This window comes from Pseudochaenichthys georgianus, chromosome 6 (assembly GCF_902827115.2).
Source record: "Pseudochaenichthys georgianus chromosome 6, fPseGeo1.2, whole genome shotgun sequence".
NCBI lineage: Eukaryota > Metazoa > Chordata > Actinopteri > Perciformes > Channichthyidae > Pseudochaenichthys > Pseudochaenichthys georgianus.
Genome location: NC_047508.1, coordinates 11475364 through 11495212, shown reverse-complemented (window position 1 = coordinate 11495212; position 19849 = coordinate 11475364). Strand labels below are relative to the sequence as shown.

Genomic DNA, 19849 nt, shown 5'->3' with positions numbered 1-19849 from the left:
TGTATCTGCTTAGAATCAGTCCTCTTTTCTATTTTTAGCCATGTAGTTCACAAATCCTAATGACTTCAGTGATCCGATTATATTTCATCTGGCGGCAACAGCCGGTCAGATTTTCACTTATCTGTTTTACTATCTAAAACACCATGAGGGCGACCTTAGTGGTTTTGAGTGAAACATCTCAACTATTGGATGGATTACCATGAAAGTTTGTTGATATTAATGTCCACATTTGGAGGATTTGTAATCACCTTAGTGATCCTGTAATGTTTTATTTACCGCCACCAACAGGTCAAATGTCAATTTACCATTTGCCTAATCTTATGGTTTCTGACAATAAGCTCTAGTGTAAGACAAACTAAGGACATTTCTAACAGTTGTACTTCTTTTTTAGTTCTAGCAAATGCCATCTTTTTTTGTTTGTTTTATGACCTCTACAGGACTGCAATTCATAGTCTCTTTGCTCATTATTAAAGGGCACTATTGTGCTCCTTTTCAGGTTCATATTTGTATTTGTGCCTCTACTGTGACATGTTTACATGTTTTAATGTTCAATCTTGGCCCTTGGTCTTGGACTATAACAAACAATGTGTTGTGCAAGCCAATAGAAGCGCAAGTGTTACATAGTGAAGACATTATGTTACGGAAGTTCACAGTGGAGGCCAATGGAGGCGTTTCAGGCAAGGGGGGAGTTTGTGTGAGAGAAACTCCCTCTGGTGTGAACATTGAGATTGCAGCTTTTGCAAACCATTGACATGCACAGAAACATTTACAACACTTCAGGAAAGGGAAAACCCCAAAAAGCATAATAGGGCCTTTTAACCAATTTGAACATTTGCGTGATCCATTAAATCATACATCCATCAGGTGAGCAGAGATGCATCAATGGGGTGTATACTTAAGCAATAGCTCACGACAGGCCGTGGTATATGCTCATTATATCACAGCTAAGGGGCGTGGTTAGGCCCGACGCGAAGCGGAGGGTCGACAACCCCCTTAGCTTTTGAATGGTGGTACTTTTCCAGTTGGTCTACCTGCTCTTCCAACACACTCTCACTCCCTAAGCGTCCAATAGCGACGTTTGGTCAGTGTCCGTGGCGTCCAATTGTGACGCTCCTAGGCTCCTTCAGCGTCATAAAGGGACGCAAATAGCTTTCAACTGATTGCAATAACATTACATTACATTCATTGATAAGCCTGAAACATGCACTTGTCATGGTTCAAAGACACATTTTGCAAATATGGCAGTTAGCCATCGATCAGCTTAAGATAAGATATACTTTATTGATCCCAAGTTGGAACATTTGCGTTACATCAGCATGTGTAACAGTTAAATATGCAGTGGTGTTTATTTGAAAATCATTTAGTATAATCACACAAATTCTGTGTTTTATATTCAACAATTCTGTGTTCTTTATTTAGTGATTGTTCAATACCTGACAAGGCCGGAGATGAAATATCTACATACATCTTATAAGAGTATAATACATTATGTATAATATCAGTTAAAATAAGTGCTTCAACATAGTTAACATTGCTGGAGGTATGCACAAATATTGTTAGATGTCTTGTAATGCACTATTGAGGAACCTGCAACCCAAGTTTTTCATTCAGTGCAGAACTACACCACAGTTGTGTAGGCCTATATGATATGTCAATAAACCTTAGAAAATCATGAAATCTTGAAAGGGATGTGCAAAATAGTCATTATATACAGTCTTTAATTAACTATTAGTAGAGAATAACGAGTAATGAATATACTTTATAGGGATCGTATTAATATCTAATAATAAAAATAATTAAATTCAATAACATGCTTTAACCACCAGGTGTCCCTTTATATCAGCTGTGCACCTTTATGGTGTAAATACAGCCTATCTACCAATTGGATCAAATATAAAAGTGAGCCGAATTAGTGTTGATACTGCAAGGAGACGTATTGTGTGAAAATAAATGTAAGATGTTGTTTAATGGCTGATATATTTATGATCCATGTCACGTTTTCAGTTCCTCATGTTTGTCTTCTCATCAGGGCTCTATAAATACAGAACTACGGCAGATATGTAATATGTAATGCAGCCGAACCGTGTATTACAATGCCGTTATGTGATGACTTTCAAAGAGAAAAGCAAGCACACTCGGAATAAAGTATTATTATTTTTTTTTTTTAATGTTTTCGGTCTGTTTCCGGTATTTGTTAATGACGATGTGCTGTGAGATGTGAGACTGGAATTGCACAGGGGGAAAATAACGTAGGCTATCTTTAGATGCGGATTTTGTTAAACTAATATGTTTAGGCTGTGGACCAACACTATACCTTGACGGGGAAGGGGGTAGCAATAAAGATAACACCATTAAACAGTTACACAACATAACATAAATAATATTGATAGCAGCGTCCCTAGCAACCACCTTGGTAACAATGAAAACGTCGCGATTTCCTGAAGTAATCTTCGTAATAACTAGCAAACTAAAGATCATGTACATCCACTGCACACATAATCTGAAATAACAACTCATATTTCTCGCATCAAATGACATCAAAACGCATTTAATGGTCAAACTAACTTTAAAATAGGCATTTTCTACCGAGAATAAAACGAATTTCGGCCATGTTTTCTTTTTTCTGCAGGGAGAAATTTGAAGATCATGTGACATAGACGCCAGCCATCGGAATGAATGGTGAAAAAAACGGGGTTTGTCAAACAGAGCACATGGTGTAGTCCAAACGATAGCTGGGTATTCTGGGTAGTGTAGTGTCTTCTGCCATCCTTTACTCAGAAAAAATATTTGTTTCTCCGAATCGAAGGGGAAAAATACAAAAGCATTGCACACAATTTAAACCAATCAATGTTGTGTAATTAACAAGGATAATCTGGTGTTTTTTAGTCGATGAGTGGTGCAGATATCACTGTAAAATCAATCGACAGTAAGAGGAATACTTACTTCCGGGTGTACAATTCTCCGTTATCCAATGGGAATGGACGCTCACATTGCCTTTAAGGGCAGCCGGCATAAACGAATGCCGTACTTCCATGAGCTTCAAATCCCGACGCAGATGGGAATACATTGCAATCAGTTGAAAGCTATTTGCGTCCCTTTATGACGCTGAAGGAGCCTAGGAGCGTCACAATTGGACGCCACGGACACTGACCAAACGTCGCTATTGGACGCTTAGGGAGTGAGAGTGTGTTGGCTCTTCACGTAGCTCTGCATGTCGTCGTTTAGGTGCTTTTTTTTCTGGAGATAGGCACTCCTCAATCCACTCCTCCATAGTAAGACCTCCCCGGAGGTAGAAGTTAATCTTAAATGTTTCCATTTTATGCTTTGTAAGTTTGTTCCGTAACGGAAGAAATGTAAATATATTTATAAAACTGACAAGTCAAATCAAGCAATCTGATTGGCCGATACTGTTTTTGCGGACCTCTTTGATTACAGATTTGAAAACATCGTTGCTTGCTTTAAAAGTAGCACAATTCATTATGTCAAACCTTGGAAAGTATCTAGATATCCCTGCCCTAATGCCAAAGGAACTGCACACTGAATATGTTTTGCCGTTTGATGTCTATGTCTGGACCGCTGCGTAAAAAGGAGGGTTTCTGCCCCGTTACTTCTCCGCTGCTTTCTTGTTCCAGTATGAAAAGCTTTTCAGCCCAATGGTATACTGTTTTTCTCAGACGCGGAGGGATACTGACTTGTTGTGAAAAGTAACTTACAATTCTACCCGTGGTATACGCTCAGTATATCACGGCTAAGAACCAATCAGATTGCTTGATTTGACTTCTCCGTTTTATAATGTGTATTGCTTCATGTCTTCTAGATGTGTATGCATACAGTTGTTGGCTAATCTAAAGAGACGCTAAGGCTGGGAAGTATTGTGGAAATGTCGCCTCCATATTCAAACAATTGTATCAACCAGGAGTAACCTACTGCTTACACTCTGAACCACACGTTTAATATTTAATGCACGGAACTTTAATCTAAATATCATTCTATATTAGATGCATCTGTTATAAAGTTATTTGCAGCATTCATAGAGATGTGACTTCTTACTGCGTGGTGTAAAATTAGGGACACACTAGAAAGTCACGAACAAGCAGCATGTGTCTTTCTAACAGAAGATACATTCTGAGATGATGTGGAAAAGAGCGATCAACCCCACAGATATTCTAGTGAATGATGTCCCTGGGTTTAATGACACATGCTTTTTTCTGACAATTTAGATAGAACTGTCTAATTCTAACAGTGATCTGTATACAGCAGCGGGCAAATCGGTCAAGGACTTTGTCCATGTTGATAAAGCCCTATATGTTTTACAGTGGTCACCTCTATAGTTATTGTTACTGTCATGATCTCAGTTTTTGTGTGTCTTGTTTTATTTTGAAATGTATTTTCTCTTTGGGTCTAGTCTGGTTTTTACTTGCCGTCTGTTTTCCCGCCTGTGTGATTGTATGATTGTGTTTAACTGCTGCCCTCTCCAGTTGTATGGTCTTTGTGTTAAGTCTTGTCTGTATACTGTATGCCTGTCTCCCCCCCTTGTGTTCTGTTGATTTGTCGTTTATGTTGATACCTGTGTTCCTGCTATTGTCCTCCATTCCCCTCTGTTTCTCTTTATTTTTGTTGTTTTGTTTTTGTTTTGACTGTTTATGAATCAGCTTTGTTTAACTAAAAGTTAGCTTTTTGTTGATCCATTATACTTTCCTCCTCTCCATTCTGCGTTAAGGTCCTGATTTTCATACCCGATACCTTATATTCTGGGGCAGCTGGGTCCCCAAAATATCCAGAGACCACGTGAGAATCACATATTACAAGAATATTGTTTTCAAGGCATGTTTTACCAGGAGATAAGTAGAATAATAAAATACCAAAAAAAGTACTCTACTTTTCTTACCCGTTGATCATCTTATGATCATATAGAATTAGAAACTAGAATGTCTTCCAATGTTTTATGTAATGAACCTAAACTGCTTTTACGTATGAGAAATTCTTTATGTAAAACCTTGCCTTGGCTTGTAAAATATGCACTGAACTTCATGACATGTACCTTTGAATAAACCTCATCAGTATTTCCATCACTTATTTTCAATGAAATGCACATCACACAGACATCTTTTATTTGCATTTATTTATTTGTTTTAGCTTTTTTGTCTGTACTAGATTATTACAATCTGGTTAATTCACATTTAAAAATCAGTCATTGACCAGACGCACTGAAATCGATGATATTCATTTTTACAATAACCATTATAGGCCCCATAGAGACTGGAAAACCCAATCCAAAACAAAAAAAGAAACATCTGTATGGTTTTCTGCACTTTATTTAGTTTGATGACTTTTTTTGATAGTAATTACAAAAAGGAAAAAAAATATATAACAATAATAGTAAAAAGGAGGGGGTTGGGGGGGGGGGAAGTCGGAAGTATTACGACTGGCAAACAAACAATCACAACACAGCACAAGAACCTACGTACGGCGAGAAATAAAAGGTACAAAAATGATAAAGAAAGTAAGCGCATATGGCAGAAAGAAAGAAATCAAAGAAGTTGGCACCTATGAAGTTAAATTCAATAAGCAACTGAGGGGACAAAAAGTGACGTTTTTTTTACTATAATCTATTTTAAAAAATCCCGAAACAAAGGATCGCTTTTTTTCCTTTTCTATTTGTTAAAAAAAATAAAATGCCTGACCTGGGGAATGATGGAGTGGGGGGGGAGAAGGGAAGGGGGAAGAAGCTGGTGGGGTGGGGGGGAGGGGGGTTGGCAGGGACAATAAAAAATACTGCACGTACAATACCTTTATTCACTCTTTCCTTCATCTAGCTCTTACCCTTTCTCTCACCCACTTTTTCCTTTCTTTATTTAATAGCATTTCCCATTAATATTCCTTTCCCCCGCTGCTCCTAATAGCCGCGCACAGTGGTGCGATCGTTAGAGTTTTACATGTGAGTTGCAAATGACACTTTGATTGGCTGTGATGTGGAGATGGGAGTCCCCTGCCGGCTCCGGGTCGGGGGCCCCGGCTGAGCCGAGGGATCCTGCCGGGCCCCGGTCTCACTGCGCGTGCTGACTCAGTGTGTGGTTCTGGGGGGAGAGGGAGAAAGAGAGGGAACAAGTGAGAACACATGATGAGAGAAATAATGGGCTACGTGAGCATAGTGCTTTGCACTTGCACCCCCATCCAATAATAGAACAGGAGAGAACAGAAACACAACCGCCTCCCACAGCACAGACAGCAAGGCCTCTCGCTTCACACACAGTCTGAGGGAGAAGAGGAAGAAGAGGAGAAGAAACTCTGCAACACAAACTAGTGGGGACAGCACTGTGGCTTTGTTGCTCTCACAAAAGATTTTGGAAACTAGGTAAAAAAACATTTGATAGGAACATACGAATTGCTTGTCTTCGACATACACCATCACCGAAATAACGGGATACACATTTATCAACACAACTATTCGTGTTACAAAAGCAGGACCTGAAAACCAAATCATTAGATATCAGAGAGTATTTGTTCTAGTTTGGCTTTTATTTCTTTTCTGCGCCTCGATTTGTTTATTCAGATCTGTTGAAACCCTCGTGTCTTTTGATATTGTGATTAATATTTTACAGAGACCGTCTCCATACCGCGGAGACGCCTACACTCGCATCTCTCCAAAGACGTCTGCACACTACACATCAATACATAATCACAATGCAAAAAACAAAAAAACCTTTTTTTCCCTAAATTAAAATTCACATCAGCAGCGAGAGCACAAAGGGAGACGGTGCAGAGATCTCAGGTGACAGCTGAGATTAAGAGATTAGCATGTGGAAGTGACGGAGGTAAAATAACTAATAGTATGTTTAACTTTATACTGAAAGATAAATACCTGTTAGCAAGGCTTCTGCACACACACACACACACACACACACACACACACACACACACACACACACACACACACACACACACACACACACACACACACACACACACACACACACACACACACACACACACACACACACACACACACACACACACACACACACACACACACACACACACACACACACACACACACACACACACACACACACACACACACACACACTTCCTGTCCTGTGGATTTACCATATCAGCTACAATGTGGAACTACATTTGTGATAATTTGGATTTTCTGGTTTCAAATCAGATAGAATCTAAATCTAAAGCTGGTGAGATGATGTGTGTGTGTGTGTGTGTGTGTGTGTGTGTGTGTGTGTGTGTGTGTGTGTGTGTGTGTGTGTGTGTGTGTGTGTGTGTGTGTGTGTGTGTGTGTGTGTGTGTGTGTGTGTGAGATGGTAGGAAAGATTTATCTGAGAATGTGTGTGTGTATATCAGAGACATTTCCACTAGGATGTTTTCCTCCGTCTCTCTCCCCAGCTATCTCCCTGCAAAACCTCACATACACACTCCCACAACTCCCAATGAGACCTTTCCAATCAACGCCCCCCCCCCCTCCCTTCACCACCATTAAAAGCAGCTTTCTAAGATTAATTCTCAGATTAATCGCTCTCCCTCTCTCACAGATAGGGGAAAAAAGACAAAAATGAACAGCGGAGGAGAGCAGAATGAAAAACAAGAGTCGGGGATGAGGGGAGGACGGGGACATGTGAGGGATTATACGTGGTTTGGGCGTGATAAATACTTATTTGTCATTCTATGGCCCTTATCTTGCTGCGCATGCTTCGCTGAGCCCCTTGGTGTGCAAGTGTGTGTGTGTGTGTGTGTGTGTGTGTGTGTGTGTGTGTGTGTGTGTGTGTGTGTGTGTGTGTGTGTGTGTGTGTGTGTGTGTGTGTGTGTGTGTGTGTGTGTGTGTGTGTGTGTGTGTGTGTGTGTAGGTCTCCAGTGAGGAGGCAGATCTCATTGGGAGACACTGACCCCATTATGACAGAAAACCCTTCTTTCTCTGTCTCATTCTCCGCGGCTGCAATTCCTCTCATCGCCAGTAGAGGTCAGGCTTATTCCTCTTAATGTGACTTTAAACACAAGAAGAGAGGACACGGGGTGAAGGAGAGGAAACGAGGAGAGTGAATGTCTGACATCTTTGCCTCTTATATGACCTCTAACAATGAGATCATATATGAGGAATAAGGAATGTGAAAAGAGGGAAAAAGTGTCCTAGAAGGATTTGAATCAAGGAAAATTGGGAATAGGAAGGAAGAGGAGCCGTGTGTGTTTTCCCTGAGGGTCTTACGGTCCTGCTGCTGCTGTATTGATTTGTAGACGGAGCGAGGGATGGAGAGGAAGGACAGAGGAAGAGGAGGGGGGGCGCGGTTGGTCCCTAGAGGAGCTGGCAGCGCTGCAGCCCAGAGGAGAGGAGGAAGAGGGATGAAGACGAGCGAGTAATGTAACGGACACACACACACACACACACACACACACACACACACACACACACACACACCCACTGACTTCTCCTCATTTATGTTGTTGGAAGCTTAGTATTGATTATGCAGAACTGTGATCGATCGTATGTGTGTGTGTGTGTGTGTGTGTGTGTGTGTGTGTGTGTGTGTGTGTGTGTGTGTGTGTGTGTGTGTGTGTGTGTGTGTGTGTGTGTGTGTGTGTGTGTGTGTGTGTGTGTGTGTGTGTGTGTGTGTGTGTGTGTGTGTGTGTCACAGAGTAATTGATATATTCTACAGGAACATTGGGTGACAGAAGAAGACTGTGTGTATATTTAGTGTTAACTTGTGGTTGCTGCGGAGAAGCAGCCTTTAAAGGGTGGTGTCTGTGCTATTGGAAAAAAGATTGTCAAATATTTGAACTTTGTTAGATTTGAATTTGCTAAATGACAGACTCCACTCATTATGAATCCTGTGGACACAATAAAAGCAGAGTGAAGGGATTACTGCCCCACGGATGAAGCATGTGAAAGCATTTGGAAAGAGATATGTTTAAAACAAAAGGAAAGTGTAAATCAAGGCCTCTCAAATGAATGCTAGGGGTCGGATTCACAAATACACCTTCCCTCTTTTAGTATGACGGTTAAGGCTCCTTCCTGAGCTGTGGCTCTCACGTAAAGGTTCTGCACCTAAAGCTTTCCTTGGCTTAAGAAAGGCGCTAAAGCATGTACTGCATTGAAAGACATGTAAAAGCAGCACAATGCATGAAGTGTTAACACCTGCTTTCGTCTCACACACTTGGCCCATTGTTAGTTACAAAAAAGCACAAAGAAACCGAAGACTATACAAAAATGTGGGAGGAAATTGCTACGGAAGTGATTTCTAAAGGGTTGTTCAAATCATGAATTGACTGCTGGTCAAATCGAAAGAGCACAAATGATTGCCGGGGGTAAGGGTATCCTTTGGATGCTTTCTTCTGAGGTGGCAACCATTCCATCGCCATCAATTTCCTGTTTCTACACTGGTTGCTAAGGTCTGTGTGCACCGGTTGGCTTCTATTTTAGGATAGTCAATATCCATACTTATTTTATAAATCTAATTTCTAATATGAACATGACCCCTAGTTTGGACCTCATTCTACCATTTCTCCACTGTGTTCATTTCATAGAGGAGGGGGTGTGAGCTGCAGTTGGAACAGCGCGTCTCCCAGGCCAGACCAGTCGATACAGAGGCCTGTCATTGTTTTCCTAAACTGCTTAGAGAGAGCGAGGCTAAAGCCTGCAGAGCCCCGGGCCCGGGGGAAATATGGCCCTGTCGCATTACCCACGCACAACACTGCCAGACACGGACACACACACGCACGCACACACACACACACGCACACACACACACACACACACACACACACGCAGGAATGCAGTCGCAGCTAAGAGCACATGCATGCAGACACACGATGCCAATAAAGAATTTGCGGAGACACACACAGTTCTCCCGGGGAAGAGAGAAGGGTGCGACAGTAAACCAAGAGATAGAGATAAGGGAAATGTAATCCTGCTCCTCTCTGTTATCTCCTGCATTACACACTAAATGTGTGTGTGTGCATTGGTGCTGCTGTGATGTGCTTTACATCCCTGTCCCTTTGAATGTATGTGTACATGGTCAGTGCTGTGCATCTCAGCTGCCTTCAGACGGCAGGGGCACACAGGTATGCTTGCAAAGCGCCATCTGGCCGGAAGTGTGGGAAAGGAAAAAACAATCAGATTAAAGTCAAACGAGAACAATGAGATGTTGCCGCTGACGCATGTGGCATTGACCTTGTTTTGGGGCCAGTTGGACGAGAGGAAGAACTTTCTCACAGTTACTCGTAGGCAGAACACGTTCCTGTCTGTTGTGATGCAACAACTACACCTTGAAATACAGCTGCCAAGTCTCTGACGGACAGGAAGAGGAGCCGCACTTTATTATTATATTTTTAAATGGCATCATGTAAGTTGCACTGACAGGCGTACAGCCCCCCCCCCTTCCCCCCCCGTTGACAGTTCACGAGTGCGCCCAGTTTCTCGACCCGACCCCCCCCCCCACTACACCACTGGTCAGCGAGTGTCTGTCAGTACGTGAATGTGTGTCAAATGTGTGTGTAATTGGAGGCAGGCCAAATGCTGCGTGTGTGTGAGAGTGTACTCAACTCCACACCAAATGAAAAATCACCTTAGTCGCCTCGTGGTCTTCTTTGGGTCCAGAGTATTTTTAGCCCAGAGTTGACAATCTTCCAACAGAGTGAGCGTGACTAGGTCCGTGTGTGTGTGTGTGTGTGTGTGTGTGTGTGTGTGTGTGTGTGTGTGTGTGTGTGTGTGTGTGTGTGTGTGTGTGTGTGTGTGTGTGTGTGTGTGTGTGTGTGTGTGTGTGTGTGTGTGTGTGTGTGTGTGTGTGTGTGTGTGTGTGTGTGTGTGTGTGTGTGTGTGTGTGTGTGTGTGTGTGTGTGTGTGTGTGTGTGTGTGTGTGGGACTAGCAGATGGGCTGTCTTAGCCCTTTTCCTCTGCTCCCTGGCTTGTCTTTAGCCCCACCCGTACCGGACAGGATGCTGCCTTCGGGAGGAGATCGAAAATAAACGCACCCCCTGCCCTTAACATCCCACAGACGCGTATTCCCTGCTCCCCTCCCACTCCCTCCAGTTCTCTCCGTCTGTCTTTGTCCCCATCTCTTCTCACGATCCCTCCATCTCTCATCCTCAGATTGTAACCTCTTGTAAGATGACCAGCGCCCCATTCTCTTTCAAGCCAAGTCACGATGACCCCCTGCTTTTCCTCCTCCGTCACCCCACCCAGGGTGACCTCTCCAACCATGTCCTGTTTGGAGCGCTCCCTCCCTTTCTTTCTCCCGATGGGACTTCCCCTCTCCTGTTGCTACTGGCCCAAAGCAGCCAGGTTTGGACCAGTAAACACAACCTAAAATACACTTCACAGCATGAAGGGCACACACACACACACTACAGCAAGGCGAACACGCATGGGTCTGCACCAGATTCACAGCGAAGGTGAGAGCTCCCTGCTGGAAGCTGTTACAAAGTAGGAAGTGACCTCACCGCCAGCACAAATAACCGATCATTCCTGAACACCACATGACACGTTTGAGTCACGCCATAATAGAGGGGAATGGGGGTGTTTGAGAAGTATGAATGATCTCTCCTTCTCACACACACACACACACACACACACACACACACACACACCACACACACCCCTCAGAACGGAGGAATGTGGTCCTTGTAGACACGGGAGCTGAGTGCCAGATGAGGACTAAAGCCTGCAGACGTGGGTGATAGGACGGGAAAAACACACACATGCATCCAAAAAAAACACACATCAAATAAAAAAAAATGTAAAATTCAGGAAAGGAAGTAGACACAGACGCATTGGGCGATGCAAAATGTCAGACATAAATGAAAAATGCATTCAAAGGTTACAGATGTACAAATAAATGCACAGACATGATTCCCTCCAACACACATGAGATCACAACTCGGCAGAGCGTGCCAGCTTTCCGTGTCACTGTCATATTACCGCACACGCCCAATCCCCACGAGTCCCCGGGGGGCCCGCTTTTTAATTCATTTATTTTTTGATTATCATGCACCCTAACCTGAAGGGCAGGACGGAAAACAGAAAGCGCATAGACACAGAGATTGATGACTGAAAGCAGAGAGAAGATTGGGTTGATACAGGAAGTGAGGGAGAGCAGAGACACGTGTGGCAGGACAATGCCTGATGTACGTGCTGACATTGTTGATGTTGTTGATGCTACCTTAAGTATTATGCATGTGCCTATTTGGTCCTATAAATGTCACGTCAAGTACAGACATATGAAATTAAATGCGCTGTTGGAAATAATGTTTTAATATATATACACAATAACTATTACGGTATAATACAAAGTATAGCAAGTAGTCACTTTTGTATACAGTGCGCAAATGGGACAATTTCTTCAAATGTAATAAAGCTGTATTTAAAAGCGGGTAAAATAACCACTTTTAGTCTTACATTTATAAACACATGTATAAAGGTCACATGATCTGAGAGTATAATACATGCTTAATAAACGCTAACATACAACATTACTGCATGTTGGACTCTTGTATGGACACATGCTGTTCTTAACACTTGCTCTTTTTGTGATAACATGCTTTAAATCAGGGGTGTCAAACTCAAGGCCCGGGGGCCAAATCCGGCCCTCGGGTTCATTTTATGTGGCCCCGCAAGAGCTAGCAAAGAATATAATATGTTTATTATAGGGTTATAAGCACGTTGTCCATAAACTACATGCCCCACAATTAGGGATGCTCCGATCGATCGGTCACCGATCGAGATCGGCCGATACTCACTCTCTACCGATCGATCGGTGCTCTCTAAACATGCCGATCGCGAGAGCCGATTACATGACACTTGTCTCTGTGTGCGGCAAAACAAGCTCGCCAAAATGGCTTCACCGGTCTGGCATTATTTTAAGGTGTCCGAAAAAGACAGTAAAATAGCGGTATGTAACGTGTGTGTGAAGCAGAAATCCTGCAGCTCCGCCCGCCGGACCGGTGTGTACAGGGAGTGTGTTTGGGGAGTTTATATATATATATATATATATATATATTGAGTGTGTTTGGGGAGTTTATATATATATATATTGCTCGCATAAAATCCCCGGGGTTTTTTGCTTTGTATGTCGGGGGCGGGAGATTCATGTGATTGGTTGTTGGTCGCAAAAAATCTCCAAGCTTTCAGACACGCCCAGCTCCAAGATTTTTGAAAAGCTGCTGTGTGGACGTACCGTAAGAGTTAGACCTAACACACTTAGCTATTTCATCTACCTCTGGAACAAGCTAAACTAGTTATTATAAATATATGTATTCTTCATTGTCGGGTCACTCATTACTGGATCAGTGAGCTAAACTTGAATAATGTACATCATTTGAATGTAATAATTAAGTTGATTGTTGTTTGTGGAAGCTCCAGTGAATGAGCCCCATTAAATCAGTTTAAACATCACTTTAAATGGAAGATTTAAAGTAATTGGCGATCGGAGCATCCCTACCCACAATGCATCTAATTTTGTGACGTGCGCAATTAAGAGACTTGCAATTATTTGCCCTAGACTTCTGCTTTTCAGACATAGTTAATTATGAAGTTATTTATGTATGTATTTATAAATAGTCTTAAAGTTTTGCACTGGCTTTTCATACTAGTTGAACATAACATTTTGATATGTGTATGTGTTTTTATATGTTTCTAGTTATTGTGCTTTTTATCTTGTTTTTAATTATTGTTTTATTATTTTACTCCTATTGTGTTATTTTCTATTTGTTCCCTGTGCCGCACACAGCACGTTGGTCAACTGAGGTTGTTTTAAATGTGCTATACATACATAAAGATTGAGATTGAAAGTTACAACCGGCCCTTTGAGTGCACCCATAATGCTGATGTGGCCCACCATTACATGTAGTTTGACCCCCCTGCTTTAAATGAAACACACGTCAAGAATGCCACAGAGCCCAAATATGTTCACACAATTACTGTGTTTGAATTAATATCCATAAATAAAAATAATGACGTGTTTTATTTTTAGGTTGGGGAGATGACATTGTGTGTTTGTGTGTGTCTATTGGCAGGGCTGATAGAGCAGCACGCTATGCAGAGTCTGTCCTGTTCTGCGCCACACTGCCTCTGTTCACCTCACACACACACACACACACCCCCCCACCCACCCACACACCCACACCCACACCCACACACACACACACACACACACACACACACAGAGTGTAATTCCTCTGTGTCTGTCCCTAACTCCGTTTATCTCCACCTCCCTCTGTGTCTCTCTGCGTCTGTCTGTTTGTTCCTCTGCTTTACATCGACGCAACAAGTCACTTCTTTTGACTTATTGTTTAAACCTCACTCTCTTTGCCGTACACACGAAAAAAAGATTTCGAGATGGGCGCATATTGAGGCGTTCCGTCTTCTATTTAACATCAACACAATGTGCTTTCCATTCACAGTGTGGAACAAGAAACAGTGTGAACAGCGACGGACATAATTGGTGTGTGATTTATTTTTCTTTTGGAGAAGAAAAGTCAGATGAAATAACATGTTTACACATTTCTGTTGATTTTGTCGTATTGCATTGCTTCAAGTCTTTAGTTTGACTATGATTTTGTACAATTACTTCCATATTTACGGTTCTATGGATAAAGCTCAGTAAAATACGTAGTACTTGAAGTATTAAATAGTAGTCGCTGTGGTACTGTGGTAGTATTTGTTGTTGTTTCAGGTACGCTGGATGGCTTGCAGCCTCTCTCCGTTTGTCTCTCTTCCTCTTTTTGAATCTCTTTTTGTTTCTGTCTCTCCCTCCCTTGCTGCACATACCACCTTCAAGTCCAGGGACTCGGGGAGGTAGGAGTGTGTGTGCGTGTGCGTGTGCGTGTGTGTGTGTGTGTGTGTGTGTCCCAGGTCCCCATTCTAATAACACAGAGTCTCCCAGTGAGCGCTGGGGCAGCTGAGTACGCTCCCCTGGAACGCCACAGGGATCTACGGATCAAATTCATATACACATACACACACACACACACACACACACACACACACACACACACGCTCACACACAGCGAGGGAGCCAGGGGATACATGGATCAGAGAGTACACACTATGACGGAACGCAACACAACTGAAAGCAACACAACTGAAAGCAACATCCAGACAATGGTGAACACACACACACACACACACACAGAGATTAACCTTATTGCCAGTTCTACCACATCCACACCTTTCCATAATTCAGTTAGAGGGAGACAGTGAGGCCCTTAGATTCAGACAAAGACAACACACACACACACACACACACACACACACACACACACACACACACACACACACACACACACACACGGTATTCTGCCAATCTATTCTCTGCCTTGCATTAACTAACAAAATAAAACATGTATTCACTACTTTAGCTCGTAGGGAGAGGCTTTATATATTCTCTTGATTTGTCCGGGTGTAATCAATGGAGTATCTGCTGAGGAGTTACCGCATACTGGCTGCATAAAGGTTAATAACATGACACTGATGTTGGGAAGTGGTTATAAAAGGAAATATGTCATTAAAGCTGGTTATTAATATAGCATTGTGTTGACTTTTACATCCCTTTCTTTTCATTTCCCACTTTTCCGTCCTGCTCCATGTTCTTCTAACTGTGTCTACGAGGGAAACAGTTCCCCGCTTGTCTGTGTGCACGCACCACATATTCCACACCGCTGGGACACGAGGGGGAAAGGTGGACGGTTCGGAGCAGGGAGTCAACACACAAACAAAAAAAAAAAAAAAAAAAATGATCCCCCTGATCCGAACACCAACGCACTAGCCCACTGCGCCAAACGCCTCCCCTGCATCCATGCAATTATTCATCTGACCAGCAATCCGACCCTCTAACGCCATTTAAATATTAATCAGGGCTAAAGGAAAATGTGTAGCGCAAGTGACGCAAAAAGCTGGGAAAAGGGGAAGGGGTGATGGATGGAGGAGAGGGGGAGGCTTTTAGGGAGCTGCGCTGTAGCACCCCCTGGAGGCTTAAATCCAACCAAGATCAAGAAGTCTGTCAGGAAACGTAACACACTGATGTGGAGCTATTTCAAATGCTGCTACAAGACGGAAAGTCAACAGTGTAGATATCTGGATTCTGATTAGTTCATTTAAAATACTGGGTGGATGCAGAAACAATATCTGTTGGTGGAAAAGCATTAAAAACATTGAAACAAGAGAAAGAAAGAAACTTGAAACAGAGAGAATGAGAGCAGTCCTGTGTGTCTGGGAGTTAAGACAGAGAGAGATCCAGAAGGGCCTCGCTGATCAGGGCCACAACATTTCTTATTCACACACACACACACACACACACACACACACACACACACACACCAAAACATCTCTTATTTACCAGCTTACGTCTGCACTATTTATGGTGCACTGGGGAGAGGCACAGAAGAGAGGAAGAGAGGAGGAGAGGGGCTAAAATATGCATAGGGGCTAGTTCTTCTGGGACAGAGGGGGGGAGTCAGAGGAGGGGTGGGAGCGAGGGAGACAGAGAGACAGGAAGAGAGAGTGAAAATGGTGGTATGTGAGTGTAAGAGATGGATAGAGAGGTGAGAGCAAGGGATTGGGAAAGAAAGTAGAGGAAGAGGATGATGCAGTGGCCTGTCTATGCACCCTTGGGTGGGTGGGTGTGTGTGTGTGTGTGTGTGTGTGTGTGTGTGTGTGTGTGTGTGTGTGTGTGTGTGTGTGTGTGTGTGTGTGTGTGTGTGTGCACGTGTGAGGAAGAGACAGAGAGCTTGACATCATACAACCCCTCTGAGGGGCTGAAAGAGGCCAAATCCTTTTTCAAACTGGCCAACCAGGCTTCTTCATCCATCCACACCTCATTAAAACAAACACAAATTACCCCATAACACACACACACACACACACACACACACACACACACACACACACACACACACACACACACACACACACACACACACACACACACACACACACACACACACACACACACCACACACACACACACACACACACACACACACACACACACACACACACACACACACACACACACACACACACACACACACACACACACACACACACACACACACACACACACACACACACACACACACACACACACACACACACAGTTGTAGCTCTCCATCTCCCCCAGTCAGCCTTTCTGTCTAGCCCACTTAGAGAGCCCTCCCATGGGGCGATGGAGCTGTGGCAGGTCGGGTTCGGGCTGCAAGTTTTGACACACACACGGACACACACACACACACACACACTTGGGGCGGGACCAAAGTGGATGGATATGGCCTAAGTGCAGCAGCCAAAGAGGAAGAAGGAGAAGGAGCTCAGGGAGAAATAAAGTTGAACTGAGCTCAACTTAGCTGGAATGAAAACAACGAATGAAGAACTATTTTCATCTGACCTGATCACAGCTGAGTTCATATACGAGGAAAAAAGCTCTCCGTTGTTGAGTGAAGTGAAGCTGTATAAACTCTCCACTTCATATTGTTGGAACAAAGATGGAGATACCCCTCAAAGTCAGATGTGGACCAATTGTACTACGTTAGCATGACATGAGGCGGAATGCAGCTAAACATATGAAAATAACTAGAGATACCCATGTTTCCTTCCCGATACCCGCTGATATCGAGTACTGAATTGATATCAGCAAATTAAAAACTAAAAGTATATAGTATTACTTATTGTACATAGCTGTACACAACTAGCTACACATCTTTAGTAAAACAGCGTGCAGATGATGGACCATTATGCCATACCATGTTCTTTGTTCGTATCTAATTTGTGTCATATTTGTGAAAAATAACATAAATAACTGGGAAAATAATTAGTTAAAATATTATTAGAATAATAGTTCACTAACAGTATAAAGGGGTAGTGAAGCCCCTTTCACATCACCCACTCTGATACATTTACCGTGATAGGTTGAGTATGTTACTGCGAGGTCAGCTTTATCTTTAAACTTAACAACCTGATTCGCCAACAGATGATTACAATTCTTCAGCCGATACAGATGTTGTGACCCGGTCAGACGACAGGAGAGGAGTCCACGGGGACTTTCAAACCTTTATTCATCCAGATTGTCCCTTGAGATCATAGATCTCTTTTTCAAAGGAGACCTGCAGCAATTAGGTTCCACATGAAACAACATAAAACAATAGAGGATATAATACAACATATTTACGAGCTACATTTACATACTTATCAACATTTACAAATACCCATAGTTTCAAAGAGCATTTCACTTATGGGATGGAGTGCATGTAGGAGGACTGGAGGTGTCTGTGTGTGGAACAAACGGTGTGTGTGTGTGTGTGTGTGTGTGTGTGTGTGTGTGTGTGTGTGTGTGTGTGTGTGTGTGTGTGTGTGTGTGTGTGTGTGTGTGTGTGTGTGTGTGTGTGTGTGTGTGGAGGTGAGTGGGGCCTGTGTGTGGACATTAACCGACAGGGTCCAGCAGTCACCCTGCTGTTAAATGGACTGGCCAACCATATGCCCACCACCTCCGGCCCTACATCACTGCCACTTTGTGTGTGTGTGTGTGTGTGTGTGTGTGTGTGTGTGTGTGTGTGTGTGTGTGTGTGTGTGTGGTGTGTGTGTGTGTGTGTGTGTGTGTGTGTGTGTGTGTGTGTGTGTGTGTGTGTGTGTGTGTGTGTGTGTGTGTGTGTGTGTGTGTGTGTGTGTGTGTGTGTGTGTGTGTGTGTGTGTGTGTGTGTGTGTGTGTGTGTGTGTGTGGTGTGTGTGTGTGTGTGTGTGTGTGTGTGTGTGTGTGTGTGTGTGTGTGTGTGTGTGTGTGTGTGTGTGTGTGTGTGTGTGTGTGTGTGTGTGTGTGTGTGTGTGTGTGTGTGTGTGTGTGTGTGTGTGTGTGTGGTGACTGGGGTAGGCCTTTGTAATCCCTAGAAGAATTTCTGCCTTTATCTAAATCTCTGTTTACCAATAGCTTGCACATCAACCACTCTTCTAATTATGTTGCAGTTTAACTAAGCATGGCCTTCGTTCACAATCAACTAAAAACGTATAAGGCATCAATACCTTCTAACGTTTTAAAGGCAGACTGAAACCCCACCTGGTTTGACTGCAAATTGGCTAATTATAAATACAAAAATGGGACTTCTGTCCTGTCCTTGAAAGGTTTTGCTAACTGAAAGCTAATGTGCTAATTCTTGCCGGGTGAGTTTGCATCTGCTTGGTTGATCGCACATATTGTAAGTAACTTGGTTACATTTACAAAAAAGTGACAATGTTTTAGACTTTTACAGTTATGATTTTCAATTCAACTCTGGGCTTTCAGAATTCAGTCTTCCATGAATTTGCTCTGTCAATCCTGCTAAGCTAAAGGCAGCTAATGTCCGGCAGCAAGACGTTTAGTAGGTTCCTTTATTCATTTGCTGGAACAGCCCCTTTTAAGACACATAGAAGCCTTAGGGGGGTATCTACTGACATATTATGTTGTAGAACAAAACGTTGAACATCTCTTAAGCTTGTGTTTACCACATCAATTATTTCAGGCATCTAACCAAAAACACTTTGAAAAATAAAATACATAAACCTCTGCATCTGGCAACAGCATGGGTAGAGTTACAGATACCACCTCTGTCAGCACCATTGCTTGACCTGTAGACTTTGCACTTCAGTCTGGTGCCAAAAGGTACAAGAGATGTGAGGGAGAAGGAATTGAAAGAGGACAGGGATGTGTACATCATCACAGACCTGGCCACAGCTGGCCCAGGACCTACTCTTGGGTGACTTATATCCTCTCTTCTGTATTTCATACGCACACATACGCACACACATGTGTGTTGACCCTAATGACATGAGGCTTGCCAGAACCCTGCTCAGACCTCATGAGGAGAGATTGAAAGAGAGGGACAGAGA

General features: G+C 43.0%; 1 protein-coding gene across 5 annotated transcripts in view; it reads right to left on the bottom strand.

The window, feature by feature from the left end:
• Positions 1-5096: 5096 nt before the first annotated feature.
• Positions 5097-19849, bottom strand: part of znf423 (zinc finger protein 423) — a 155218-nt gene continuing 140465 nt past the window's right edge. For all 5 annotated transcript variants that reach the window (XM_071203458.1, XM_034085109.2, XM_071203456.1 and 2 more), the window contains exon 21: positions 5097-6077. In XM_071203458.1, coding sequence (XP_071059559.1) covers positions 6048-6077 — 30 coding nt within the window. In that variant the 3' untranslated portion in view covers positions 5097-6047. The remainder of the gene's footprint in view (positions 6078-19849) is intronic.